Source organism: Schistocerca serialis, chromosome 4 (genome assembly GCF_023864345.2).
Source record: "Schistocerca serialis cubense isolate TAMUIC-IGC-003099 chromosome 4, iqSchSeri2.2, whole genome shotgun sequence".
Classification (NCBI taxonomy): domain Eukaryota; kingdom Metazoa; phylum Arthropoda; class Insecta; order Orthoptera; family Acrididae; genus Schistocerca; species Schistocerca serialis.
This window is the reverse complement of record NC_064641.1, coordinates 27,726,710-27,741,260: the sequence shown is the minus strand read 5'-3', so window position 1 is coordinate 27,741,260 and position 14,551 is coordinate 27,726,710. Positions and strand designations below refer to the sequence as shown.

The following is a 14,551-nucleotide window of genomic DNA, read 5'->3' as shown; positions in this document are numbered from 1 at the left end:
TAACGGGACAAATTTCGCGCGTTTTGTCCTCTAACCACTTATGAAACGCTCGCTAGATGGCAGTACTGGTACGTTACTGTAGTGTAGTGCACTCTGGCGGGATATTTGCAAACTTATTCTAAATGTGGATAAAATAGCCAATAGCAGAAACAAAACAACTATGTAAAACATTATCAAAACAATAATACTAAATGTCGATTAATGACGCATCGAAGCGTAGTAGAGATATGCAGAGACAGAGATTGGATAGCGAAGTTTCGGCCACTCTACATTCCTTTATTACATAGATAGTGGAACCTGAAAAATATGTGGTGGTTGGTACGACACCCTTAGGCTGCAAGCCCTGAGCCTTCGGGTCGCCCATAAAGAGCAGTACTTTGTAGAAGCCACGCCCCCAAACCGCTACTACATGCAGCTTACGGACGTTTCAAGGCGCAGCCTAAACACTACTAACCATTCGGAAAACATCTATCGATACAAACAGTTCCAAAAATGTTGACCGTCGTTATTTTAATCGGAACGGGAAATATGCGAAATTCGTCCTGATAATTTAAATTATGTAATACGTTCTTGCGAAATTTACTTTAACATATATTTTGGGGCGGCTCCGCCTCAGAGCCTTTAATTACGAGCCGCGCCTGGTCTTACTTAAAAACAGGGTGCAAAAGGCAGAGATTTTTCACAAGTCTGCTGATGATACATTTTTAACAAAGCAATTGTCAGACAAGAAATATATAAACACCGGTGGTCCTCAGGATATTGTACTGGGTCTAATCTTGTTCTTAATATATATCAATACTTTCCACACAGTGTAAGACAGGGACAAAAAGTTCTCTTTGCCTATTACAGAAACATCATAGCCACAGATAAAACATCAGAACTTCTATAAGGGAAAGCAAATGAAACCCTCAAGTATGTTCACAACTGGTCAGTATGCAATAAATTAAAGTTGAACATTAAGAAAACTAACAGCATGCACTTTAAGCATAGATGATAAATCTATAGATTGTCTAGAAAACACAAAGTTTTTAGGGCTGAACATTGATTGTCATCTAACGTGGAGTGAACGTACAAAGATACTGGCAAAAGAATGTCCCCAGCATGCTATGATCGTAGGGTGTTAGCCTCAGTGCGTAACAGTCCATGTCTCGTGGTGTCATACTAAGCCTACGTACACTAAATTCTTTTCTGGGGATTGAAGGCCCAAAACGTGTACAAAGTTCTTAAACTGTAGGAAAGGACCACATGGATAATAACTGGACATAGTAACTAGGCTCATTTTAAAGGGCTGTTTAAAAATAAAAAAGGGAATCTTTACTATACCAAGTGATCACATTACCAATATATGGTGCACACCAGGGAAAATATTAATAAATACTCCACTCATAATTCTGTACATAATCATCAAACAAGAACCAGTTTGGAGTTACATTTAGCCGGAAAAAACAAATGAAAGCATTCAAAACAGTATTTTATATTACGGGATAAAACTGTGTAATGAAGTGCCAAAAGAAGAGAAAACTATTACTGAAACACATTTGTTTAAAAAAGCCAGCTAAAATGTACTTCAGAAATAATGAATATCACACAATTAAAGATTACTTCAAGGAAAAAGAGTAGTGTATAGTAATCATGGTTTATTGATTTCACACGGATCAGCGTCAAGATGTATAATGCAAAATAGTACAGTACATTGAGTTAGTTTTTCAGGTGGACAGTAGCAAAGGGGCACATCTGCATCTTCTCAGTCAAGGAGTCATCTGTAGGTGTCTTAGTGTGAGCGAAAGTGAAGAGTACAACTATGTTTCACATAGCAAGTGACCAGAAACGTCCAGGAGTTATCACCACATGTATTCAGTGCATGGACAGTGAAGAAGAAATTAAGTTTCATATCACAAGTTACCTGAAACAATCTGTGGTAAATGAAGATACATTATTCACTAGAGAACTACTGAGTGAGACAGTGCAGCTGTTAGAAAACTGACATTGTAATCAGGAGGATGGAGCTGCTCGGTCCAGTCATCCTGATTTCGGTTGTCCGTGGTTTTTCTGGAACGCTAAGGCAAAAGCCAGGATGGTTCCTTAATCAAGGCCACAGCCAACCACCTGTTCTATCCCCATAGAACACCTATCCTATTCTCTTAAAGCGTGTTATTTATGCTGTGTTATATTTTGGCCCATTTACTGGAATTTTATTAACTTGACATACCCTGTATCACTGCAAAATGATCCCTGGATGAATAAATAAATAATAAATAAATTTCTGGGATATAAATGGTCTGCAACTTCAACTTTTGTAGTCCTGTCTTCCTCAGTTGTGTGTAATATTACGGTATATTGATAACTTTTACTTATGGACCGTCTGACAGCAACTGAATAAAACACAATTTTAGTGCCATAAGCGTTTCGCCTTTATTTTCAGCAAGGCATCATCAGTGGCAGGTTGCGTGGACAGTTGTTTTAATGGCATTAAAACAAGCGTTCAGTGCATAGTGCTGTGGAATGTGGAAAAAACCGTAAATTGGTGTTCATAACAAGAATAACAACACCAAAAATGCAACAGGAGTGTAATATGTAACAAAACTGTCCACGCAACCTGCCACTGATGATGCCTTGCAGAAAATAAAAGGCGAAACGCGTATGGCACGAAAATTGTGTTTTATTCAGTTGCTGTCAGACGGTCCATAAGTAAAAGTTATCAATATACCGGTCTGCAACTTTTTTCGTTGTAGTTCCCCAGGATCAACTGTTAATGCCTTGTGGTTTCCCATACAACCTGTGTGTCAGGAATGGCAAGGAGGCAAGGTGAAGGTGGGGGGGAGGGGGGGGGGAGGAATTCCCAAAAGTACATTCACGCATTATATGATTTCATGTTACTATGTTTAGGGGCTCCAAATGTGGTATGTGAGGGTTTTATACTATACTGAATTCTCAAAGTTGGACATAATGTACAGATCTGCACTTCTTATGATCTGTATATTGGCACATTCCAAATCTATGGAATAAAGTTCATTTGAGTTGTATGTAAATTTCTTCATATTCCAATTTTCAAAAACATTTGTGTATTTTATTTTTCAACTTCCAATCCTCCTCGTATTTTTTCACTGCTCATGTGAGCATTATGGACTAACCTTATGCTCTTCTCAAAAATTTATTTTCTGCATTTTACATTTCCCTTAATATTATTTCATAAGCAACCAGCTTTTTCAATCAACCAAAAGTATTGGAAGAGCCAGTGTACATGATGAAACACGTTACACAGTAACAATATAGGCAAGGGAAAAAGGCACTAGTTACTAGAACTGAATTCTCTCTCTCTCTCTCTCTCTCTCTCTCTCTCTCTCTCTCTCTCTCCCCCTCCCTCCCCCCCTTCCCCCTCATTTGGCATTAAGGGAATTATCTGAAGAAAGAAGAAAGGTTCCAGAAATTACTGTTATTATTTTCAGAATATTGAAGTCATAATTTTGTAAACTGAAAGGGTATAACATTACTTTCAAAAAAGATGAACTATTTTATGCTTATTTTAAATAAAATCTGGATTTTTCCGTTGTTTGAAAAACTACTACACTATTTCCCGACTAGAGCAAAATTAATACTACATTATATGAGTGATCACATGCTAAAGTGAAATCTGATAACTGCTTACCTGTAAAAGGTCCCGACCTTTGGCATTTAACTTCGGCACTACTTGACTAAATGCCATGCTTGGATGATAAATTGGAAATGGTTTATAATCTGGCAGTTGTGTCAGACCACTCCATGTCTCTTCAGTTGGAGTACCTAACAACTTAAAGATTCGTTTCAACTGATCTTCGACATCTGAACCAGGAAAGAGTGGTCTCCCTGCATTCGCCAACTCTGGAAAACACATTGGTGTATCAACAAATAATGTTAAAAAAATCTGCTGAGCTGCAAAATGTGCACTGAATAAAATTAGTTCAGATAAAGTCAAAGTGTCTGTAGCAATGCACAGAAAAAAATATTTGATCATTCAGTTTCACCTTAGACCGTTGCAAAGATGATTCCAGGAGCTAACAAATTCAAAAATCCAACAAACATATTACTAAATGACATTGAAATGCTTGTTTGTAAATGAGATTAACAGTAGGCCGCTGAAATTCATGTGGACTTTTACAGAAATTATTTCCTATCATGCTAAGCAAATTACATAACATCTAGATAGTTATGGGTTTCTCATGGTTTTCTTAAATTGAGTATCCTTCAAAAAAGACAAGAGTGATTTTCCTTGCCATCCTTGCTTGATCCAAACTTCTGCTCTACCTCTAATAACCTCTTTGTTGATGGGGCATCACAGCCCAGACCCTGCGTCCTTATCAAAGCAACAAATACAGCAGTTCACAATATGATATGCATGTGCACAAATTTTGTTATCTGAGATATTCCCAATATCACCATTCTCAAAACAAGAACAGTTTTTATTGATCTCAAGATTCCTTGTGTCCTACGAATGTAATTTGGTTAGAAACCACAATAAAAAAAAATAATTTGATGTTAAATTTAAGTTATGGTCATTTCTATAACAGACAAAATACACTAGCAGACAGCAAATATTTGGTCATGTTGATTGTTGCACACGACAATAAACCTTGGGCCTGAAATTTCGTGAAAGAGAAGAGGAAGAAGAAGATTTCTTGAAAGAGAAGAAGAAGATGAAAAAGATGTTGCAGTCGAATCTATTCCAGCTCAGTCTCCTATTTCAGATTTTCTAAGTTTTCTTCAGACAATATGTGAGTAGCAAAATTACATTCATGCTGCCACAGCTTTAACTGCTTCCCCATTATAGGTTCACACCTCAAAATTCTCCACCTCTATTGAACCTGCTATTGACAGAACTTGAAAACCAATTACAAAACAAGGGAGGAATGAAGAAAGATTAGGGTTTAGTATTCTATGGATAAAGAAGTGATTAGAGGCAGAGCACAAACTCAAAACTGAACAAGAGCTGAGAAAGAAACAGAGTGTCTTTTTCGAAGGAAACATCCAAGTATTCGCTGTAAATGATTCACGGGGGACTAAGTCTAGATGGTCAGACAAGATTTTGGAACACTGCATCTTCTGGAAGCAAATCCAGTATGGCAAATATTGAACCATCTTGTTCGGTAGAGGTAAAGTGGGTAGATTTACATTATCTTTGCTCTAACCATGAAGGTCAAATGTTAACAATAAAAAACATGCTGTCCAGTTAGCTTTAGGCAATAAAGCTAACAGAAAAAATTACTGCACCACATAATAATCTACAATGACTCAATCATAATGTTTAGAGAGGAATTACAGAAAGAATCCTGGGAAAAAATTTATACAGCAGACAGTGTAGATCAAAAGTTTAAGTATTTCTTAAATAGATTCCTACATCATTTCTTGTAGTCTTGTTTTCCACAGAAAGAAATTTGTGTAAAACTGAACAAAAGCAAGCTAGGTAAATGTAGCAGGCAAATGCACTCTGTTCAAAACATAAAACATTCTAAGAATAGAGAAGACATTAACAAACAAAAACTGTGCTCCAAATGAAACCGAGACCCACACAGGAGCTACGGCAGAAATGATGATACTTTCAAATCCTTGGCCACTAAATTCAATAATTTCTTCCTCACAGTGACAGAAAATGTCACTGTGCATCGACTAATAAACAACTGCTTACAGATGCATTAGATGTATATGTGCAGACACTGCATGTACCATCAGCTGACAGTAATTTCGAAAACACAATTCCTTAGGAGATAACAGGACTCACCAGGTCACTAAAAAGTAGCAATTCTGCTGTCTATGATCGTTTTCTTGCAGAGTATTAAAATCTTGAGCCCACTTGAAGGGACTATTTTTATGCTATCTTTGTAATCATTACATATACTATAAATGCAAAAGTTCTGTATATGCTTGTTACTCCTTTATGCTGAAATGGCAGGACAGATTTGGAAGAAATTTGGAATGGATTTAGCTTATAGCGCAAATGAACACATATGCTACTTTTAAATGTGTTTAGTACAAGATATTTATAGATTTGAAGCATTCAACGTGAAATTTAGAACAATAATTACTCTTAGAAAGGCTATTTACTTTTTGTCTTTTGAACTGTACCGTATTTGGGGAAATACCTTTATTGTGTAATACGTCATACGTAATACAATTCAATGTCATGAATACAATGCTTAAACAATCCTCAAAGTGTTTGATCCATACTTTCATATAATCCTATTGCATTTTAGCCACCGAGCATCAGGCTATCTTACAGCTTCTAAACACTTGAAGACTCATGACCATGGTAGCATTTAAATGCTGTATGACAGATGATGTGCCTTTACATCTAGAATGTGGTAGACTTTTAGTTAGGCAGGATCTGATTAGGATATGCAAGCCTATCCACTGGTAATAGGCATACGCATGAGGGCATATGACGTTGTTACACAAACAAATATAAAATTTGTGCTGCACCAAACTAGAAATTGCTTATTTTCTTTCTTGGCCGAGTTAGTATGTTTGTTCCTCATTTATGATGAAATGTCTGAATGGATTTAGATACATATAGTCTATTTGGATACATATAGTCTATACCCTGAATTAACACATATGTCATCTTTTATTCCAGAAAGAGTCACTGTACCCATGGGATGGTCAACATGATTGCTGCTCCCATGGGATGGGTAACATAACTAAAAGTCTTCCATGAATGTTAACTACCAAATGAATGCATTAAGTTTAGCGTACAGATAAGAGCACCCAAAGAATGAATCGGTGGGAAACATTAATAAAAAATTACTGATCATATATTTGGTGGGGTTACAACCTCCCTGTCAATGGATACAGTTATGAAAACAGACACTACTACAGACCCTGTAGAGTTTCTATATTCGTTAGAGCTGTCGGGGACGCCATCGCACTAGTTGGAGCTGAAGGTGGGAGTGCCTGTCACACTGATGCATAACCTGGATCCACCAAGACTGTGCAATGGCACCAAGTTACTATCATGGAGCTGAGAAGGTATATCGTGCAGGCCACCATCATCACTGGCAGAGCCATACGAAAGACAATACTGATAGCATGAATTCCTATCGAGCCAACAAACTTGTCTTTTCAGTTCAAATGCTTACAGTTCCCTCTGAAAGTGGCCTTCTTGATCATTATAAATATGAGTCAAGGACAAACATTAAAAGTGGCAGGTATTCATCTGGGCACATCACGTTTTTCACATTGACAACTCTACACTGGCTGCTCACATGTATCAAGAGACAGAAATCTATACATATTCACAGATAACAAGAAGTCTTGGAATGTTGTTCACAGGGACATATTACAGTATTTCTCTGGCTCTCCATAAACACTAATACAATTATGATGTTTTCCACGCTAGGCATCTTGGAAACAATCTTGAAATTATTTACTCTCTTTCCTGGTACATTCTGTAATTCACTACTCGAACACGTAAAAATTTTTACCTTAAGTAAACATGTGAGCTATGAGGAATGCATACTCTGCCAGCTCATCTCATTGTCTCAAAATTTTCCACCCCCCCCCCCTCTCCCCCTTATGACGCCACACTTTGCTGGGCCACAAGTGGATAACTGTTGTGATGTGCATACATGTGAATTGTGAGTTTCAGCATTAACATTTCTTTATAAGAAATTGTTTAGCTGCAGGTAACACCATTGGGTGCAACTAGTCAGTCAATAATTTCGGGCATATTTCCTGACACACTTAAATATGCAGCAGTAGCACCCATCTATAAAACTGGAGATAAGCAAACCACTTCTAATTACAGACTCAGTTCGCCTCTTTAGATATTTTCAAATATTTTTTGTAAAGTGGCAGAAAACTGACATATATTTCTGAGTAGAACTTTTTAAGTACTATAAGTTCAGGATTTGTCAAGGATTCTTCACAGAGACCATGATACAAGACACAAAAAATGAAGACCTAGCAGACCAGAACAAGGAAAGTTATCCTATTGGTATATTCTGTGATCTTCCCAATGTCTTCTATTGTGTGGACCAGTTACAAAACAATATTTTAAAATGTTGTGAAAGATGAAAAACCAATGACAAACAAGCAAATTTTAAGATGTAAAATTCAATTAAAGACACCATAGTAAATCATGAAATATAAATTTTGTAACTTCCTGAAATTCAGCTCGAAAAGGACGCCATTGTTATTCCTGCATGAATATCAGAGTGTTCCAACGAATTTTTCACAAATATAGTGACATCACATGTCATATAGCAGACTACCAGAAAAAAATAAACTCCTTTAAGTCTGAGCATCTCAAAATTCTGAAATGTTTTGATAGTGGACACAGACGTTATTATTTTATGGTTAAAAAAACAAAATTCTACCAGTTGGGGCAGGATATCCTCAAAGATAATTAAAGTGTGTAAAATAAGAAGTCCACACCAGCTGTATTAATAAATCAGTCTTTTGAACAAGGTTGTATCCCAGCTGTGTTGAAAGTCTCTACCTCTCTTCTTCTTCAGATTTTATCAATAGAGTCTGAGAAAGTAGCTACTATTGAGATACAAAATTTTATGGAAAACATATGCATATGGCTTCCATTAAGCAGAAAATACTGTAGACACCAAATAAAGTATTTCCAAGATTAGCAATTCACTGGACAAAAGTAATAAACTGGCTGAAAATTTCAGAGACATTCAATAGGCCTTCAACTCACTAAACCACACATTGCAAACACACGAACTAGATGAGCATTAGACTGGGAGAGTGCAGAACAGCTGTCCATGTCATATCCACGTGAAAGTAAAGAGCAATTGTCTGCTCAACTACAGAAAATTAGACTTCAAAATGGAGGACAGTGACAAGATGTCCCTTAAGGCTATTCCCTTCCGCTCTGTGTTGATGACTTACCCACCAATGTTAATCATTTCTGTTGGCTGATGATACAGCTGTTTTAACAGAAAATCATTAAGTGGAAAATGTTCCTGATTACGTCATCAATACACTCGATGGCTCAGATGCAAGGATCCAACTGAATGTTTTGACTCTGGGCATCTCAAAAATGCATATGGCATAAATCAAAACCTGACACTTAACCTGTTAGGAAACTAAAATAACCCTTAAAAATAAGGGCATTGGGTCAGGCGGGAAATTGGAAACAATCATGAGAAGTTTTGACTTTGATTTCAAGTAATTAGTAGCTTGCCAACCTTCCCAGGAGACACCGCCCTATAGTAGGCACCTTCAGTGCCAGGTGGGAGGGTTTGCGAGTTGTGCCGGCGGTTGCATAGCTACTAGCAGAGTCACCCAAGCCAGATTGGTCATGAATGAGGAGTGTGGAGCCAGCTTCCCTAGTGGAGCAAACCTAATACAAATTCTGGTCCTCCAGGTTGAGGATTGGGTGTGGGGCTAATAACCCCATACTGTAAAAAAAAAGAATATTACAGAAATTCAACAAAGGACATAATTAAAGAACAGTTCTACAAAGACTTGGCACAAGTATTCTGTACAGTACCTAAATATGACCTGACACTAGCAGTAGGAGATTTTAATGCAAAAATAGGAAGGAATGAACATCCATATGGAGTTTCTGTAGAACATTTACTACACGAAGAATACAACAAGAATGGATACTTACTATGTCAATTCAAAGCAAGAAATAATATGATTATTAAAAGTACCTGCTTCCCACACAAAATGATCCATCTGGGTACTTGGAAGTCTGTAGTCAATGAAGTAGCCAATCAGATTGATCATATTTTAGTGACTGACATGTCAGTTATGGATGTACGGAGCTGCAGAGGAGCAAACTGTGACTCAGACCACTCTGTGATAAAATCAGTCTTGAGAGAGAAACTGTCACTAACAAATGGCATCGACAACAGAATAGGCAAAAATGATGAAATGGGTTACTGACAAACTGAAAATCCCTGATGAAGTAAAAAAATACCAAGTAACACTAAGCAGAAAGTTGAGCAATGAAGGGACCACAGTAGGAATAGACAAAAGGTGGAGCAGAATTGAAAAACCCATTAAACATGCTGCAGAAGAAATAATAGGCATAAGAAGGAACAGAAGAACCCAGAAATAGTTTGACAAAGATTGCAGGTCATCAATAGAGGAAAAGAACAGGGCAATGACAAAAGTGCTACAGAGAGAAACCAGAAACAATGTGGAACAATACAGGGTGGACAAAAATTGTGTCATGAAATTTTAACCCTGGATATCCGATACCAGGAGGAACCGAAATTACTAATGTTATATACATCGACAATGCACAATTTTTAAACTACGGAAACTTGGCACCACGCGCTCCGATTGGGTGTGGGATTGCCCTCTTGCCAGATGCTCTGGGCAACGCATGACCACTAATGCTTTGCCTGTTGGAGATTGTGATGTATGTGTGAACCGACAACCACAGCGCTGCCTGTCAACCGACAAATGGCAACAGGACAATCCCACGGCCAATCTGAGTATGTGGCGCCAAGTCAGATTAAAGGAAGACACCAAAGCAATTCAAAAGCGAGCTGCTAGATTTGTTATCAGTATGTTCGATTAACATGAAAGTATTATCGAGATGCTTTGGGAACTCAAGTGGGAATCTCTGGAGGGTAGGTGATGTTCTTTTCGAGGAACACTACTCAGAAAATTTAGAGAACCGATATTTGAAATTGACTGCAGAAGGACCCCACTGCTGCCAACGTACATTTCGCATAAGGTGCACAAATATAAGACAAATTAGGGGTCATATGGAGGCATTGCAGTAGGTACTGGGAGATGAAGAAGCTTGCACAGGATAGAGTAGCATGGAGAGCTGCATCAAACCAGTCTCAGGACTGAAGACCACAACAACAACAACATGGAGGCATACAAACAGTCATTTTTCCCTCGCTCTATTTGTGAGTGGAACACAAAGGTAAATGATTAGCAATGGTACAATGTACCCTTAGCAATGCACTGTACAGTGGCTTGTAAAGATGTATGTATTTGGATCAATGGTAGCAGGCAAGTGTCATCTGCAGCAATACAGGACAAAGCAGTTGTCTACTCCCTACCTGACCCAGTAGAGACCCTAGTCTGGTCGCAAATAAAACAGTGACCCAAATATAGAATATATTTCCTTTACAGCTACTGACAAGATGACTCTTGCATATGCTGTTATTTGTATATATTTGACGATGCTAGTGTTAATTTTGTGTTTAACATTTGACGATGCCACTATGGCTGCAGAACATTAGGACATGTTTTTATTGAACAGATCTGACGATGATCATATAGACCAAAACCAGTAGTCTGATGACAAAAAAATTTGTGATCAGAAATGTAAAGTAAAGAAAATTTAATCCTCACGAGGATGACCATCCTTAAGTGGAGTTTTCAATGAATTCTGCTTAACCTATTGCAGTACCAATAACTTAAGTTCTTATCCGTCACATGGATACGCCATTTCTGTATGAGCAATTAAACAATGGGTCACTGCAGCTTCAATGCGTGGAGTAAGAGCTTGCTGATGCCCAAGGCCTAATTTATCCAGTGGTTTCCTCCAACCAAAGAAGAAATTAGAATAAAATTATGCAAATCCTGTATCAAGGATCAGATTTAATTTCTTCTTTTTATTCCCTAATTCCAGACTCTCAGAAAAATACAATTTCCACCCTTTAATTCGGTGGTATATGACTGATTTTAGCACACCATCAGCTGCTTCTGGTTCCCTAAGTATTTTAACTTTATTCATGCACAATTCTTAAAACATCATTTACAGCATAACTGCAATCTGGACACTTTTCAATGTAGGTCAGGGGCGGGCAGGAATCCTGCACGTGTGCTGTGCACTTCCTCGTGTGCAGTTAGTGGGTATTCTGCGTGCACACAGGGGCAAGCTGGCCACCCGCTTCCCTCCCCTCCCCACCATACCATCTCTCCGCTTCTTCCTTTGTAATGCGTTTTGTTTCCTAGCTTGCTTTATTGAATGAAGGCATAAGGTTAGTAGGAGTGCTTGAAAGAAATCATGCTTTGAAAGAGTACTTATTACCTACGATATGCTACGGTTGCAGGTTCGAATCCTGCCTCGGGCATGGATGTGTGTGATGTCCTTCGGTTAGTTAAGTTTAAGTAGTTCTAAGTTCTAGGGGATTGATGACCTCAGAAGTTAAGTCACATAGTGCTCAGAGCCATTTCTGAACCTACGATACGTTTTATATCATTATCACAGATCGAATTTACAATAAGTTTAATGTCTGGAACCAAATTTCTACATACAGACAAACGCAAACAGTTACGTAAATTTTCATCACTGATGTTTGCTCTTAACCGAGACTTAAACGTACGTCGAGCCAAACATTGACATTATCTCCGCGGCTTCACGATGGAGACGAGGAAACTCTTGCTGTGAAAAGTCTTGATAAGAGTCTATTATACGTCTTGCCAGAAGGAACTTGTCTCTCAGACGAGAATTACATTGTATATCTATTAATTCAATTTGCAAATTGGGATGAATATCATCTACAGAAACAGCAAATGGTCTCGAGAACCATTCAAAAACTTGGGATAAATATGATATATCCCCAATCGCTTGAGAAATTCCTCTTTTATTGCACTAAGTACCAAACCATATTCTTTGCAATTCTGTTCTCGCACAGTAGAGACAGTAGGGAAATGCAGTGCATTCCCTGACGAGAGCTGTCGTTCCAACATGTCAAGCTTGCTAGTGAAACCTTGCACCTTTTCAGCCATTTCACAAATTAGGTGATTTTCTCCCTGCCAACTTGTGTTTGATGCATTCATGTGTCCGGTAATGTCCACTAAAATGCAAGGTCGGCAAACCCACTCTGGATCTTCTAACTTGGGATCGTACCTTCATTTGTCCTTTAAAAACTGATTTATTGGTATTCTCAGCTCAAAAAATCTTTTGAGTACATTACCGAGGCTAAGCCAGCGGCCTTCACTGTGGGATTGTATGTCACCGTACTCTCCCCCAATTTCAGCTAAATATGTGTGAAACTATGCGTATTCCCGTGGGATCTCAAATAATTAACTGCCTGAATAACCACCTGCATGACGTCCCCCCAGTTTTGCTGCTTTTGCACAGACTACTTCTTGGTGAAAAATGCAGAGGATGCTGTACAATGATTTTTCTGTAAACTGTAGCTTTTTTTTCTCAGTAATCCAACAAATCCCATTTCTTGCCCTTTCGTTCCAGGTGCTCCATCTGTTGTCACTGACACCAAACATTCCCAGTTTAAGCCAGCTGAATTGAAGCGTCTTCAATGGCTTTAAGGATGTCCGCACCGGTGGTCGTGCTTTTTAAAGATATCATGTCTAAAAAATCCTCTGTTATGTGCAGAGCGGTGTCCACGCCGCGGACATATATCACTAATTGCGCGGTGTCTGAAATATATGTGGACTCATCAAATGCAATAAACTCCTGCACTGCACTCCTTAATTGACGGTAAACGTCAGCTGCCACGGCACTTATACTATCACTTACAGTCCGCCGAGAAAGAGTGATAGCTCGAAACTGATTTGTATTCAGTGGGCAAAGTAAATCAGCAGCACCACTGATACACGCCTTTATAAACTCACCTTCAGCTAATGGTTTTCCAGCTCTCGCTATATTAAGCGCAATCTTATAACTTGCACGTACCGCTGGGCTATCATTGTTGTCGTCATGGAAAATTGAAAACAGTGCTCTATAAAATGTTAAATCAGTTAGATGAGAGACATGACGAAAGAAAGTCGCAGATCTCTCGTGACAACAGCAACTTATGCCAGATTCGTGTAGTATCGTCAGATCGCTCTTCTTAAGGTCAGTCAGTTTCCCCATCCACCCAGAATCCGACAATAAATTGTACTCATTAAATTTATTATAATGGCATTCAATACTAAACTTCTGCTGACCAGCGAGAATACTGCCACATATTAAACATTTTGAATTTTCACGTTTTTGCACAAAGAAAAAATGATTCTCCCATTTCTTTTTAAAAGATAGCAGATCTCAACTTCTCCGTTTCCTTGATTCACTCTGCATTTTCCGGTTCTTGAAATACAAAGTTCACTACGTAGTGGTCACTTCGCATCAATGTCCACAGCTTAGCCTGGTACTACACTGCCGCAACCTTCCCGCTGTCGCCACTGCCCCGGTCGATGATTGCACGCGAGCAGCACACGTGCAGCGCTGTGCGCTCATGAGCCGTGTGCAACGTTTGCCCGCCCCTGATGTAGGTTGTTGACATTTTTTCAAAACCTGATATGGAATAATATCATATTATTTTGCAATCTCCGCTCAGTAACTGTACCCAGTTACCCTGCTTTGTAATTTTTTTGAGGGTAAATAATGTAAACATGTAATGGTTCTTATTCGGCTTGAAAGTAAGTAATTTCATTGTTATAACCTCGTTTGGAAATGATAAAATAACTTAATAAACCATAAATGTGTTTAACTTACCAATTAATAAAGGAAAAAAAACCACACAATTTTCCCTCTTCCAAAATATGGAGCTAACAAACATCAACATAAAAGATCAACAATTAATAAAGTTCAACAATAGAAAACAGAGGGAAGCAATGTCACAATATGAAACAATGGCTGAAA

General features: G+C 38.3%; 1 protein-coding gene across 1 annotated transcript in view; it reads right to left on the bottom strand.

Annotated features, from left to right (window-relative positions):
• LOC126473946 (cyclin-dependent-like kinase 5) overlaps positions 1-14,551 on the bottom strand; it is a 38,417-nt gene that overhangs the window by 11,306 nt on the left and 12,560 nt on the right. Inside the window, exon 6 of the mRNA XM_050101307.1 lies at positions 3,647-3,858. Coding sequence (XP_049957264.1) covers positions 3,647-3,858 — 212 coding nt within the window. The remainder of the gene's footprint in view (positions 1-3,646; positions 3,859-14,551) is intronic.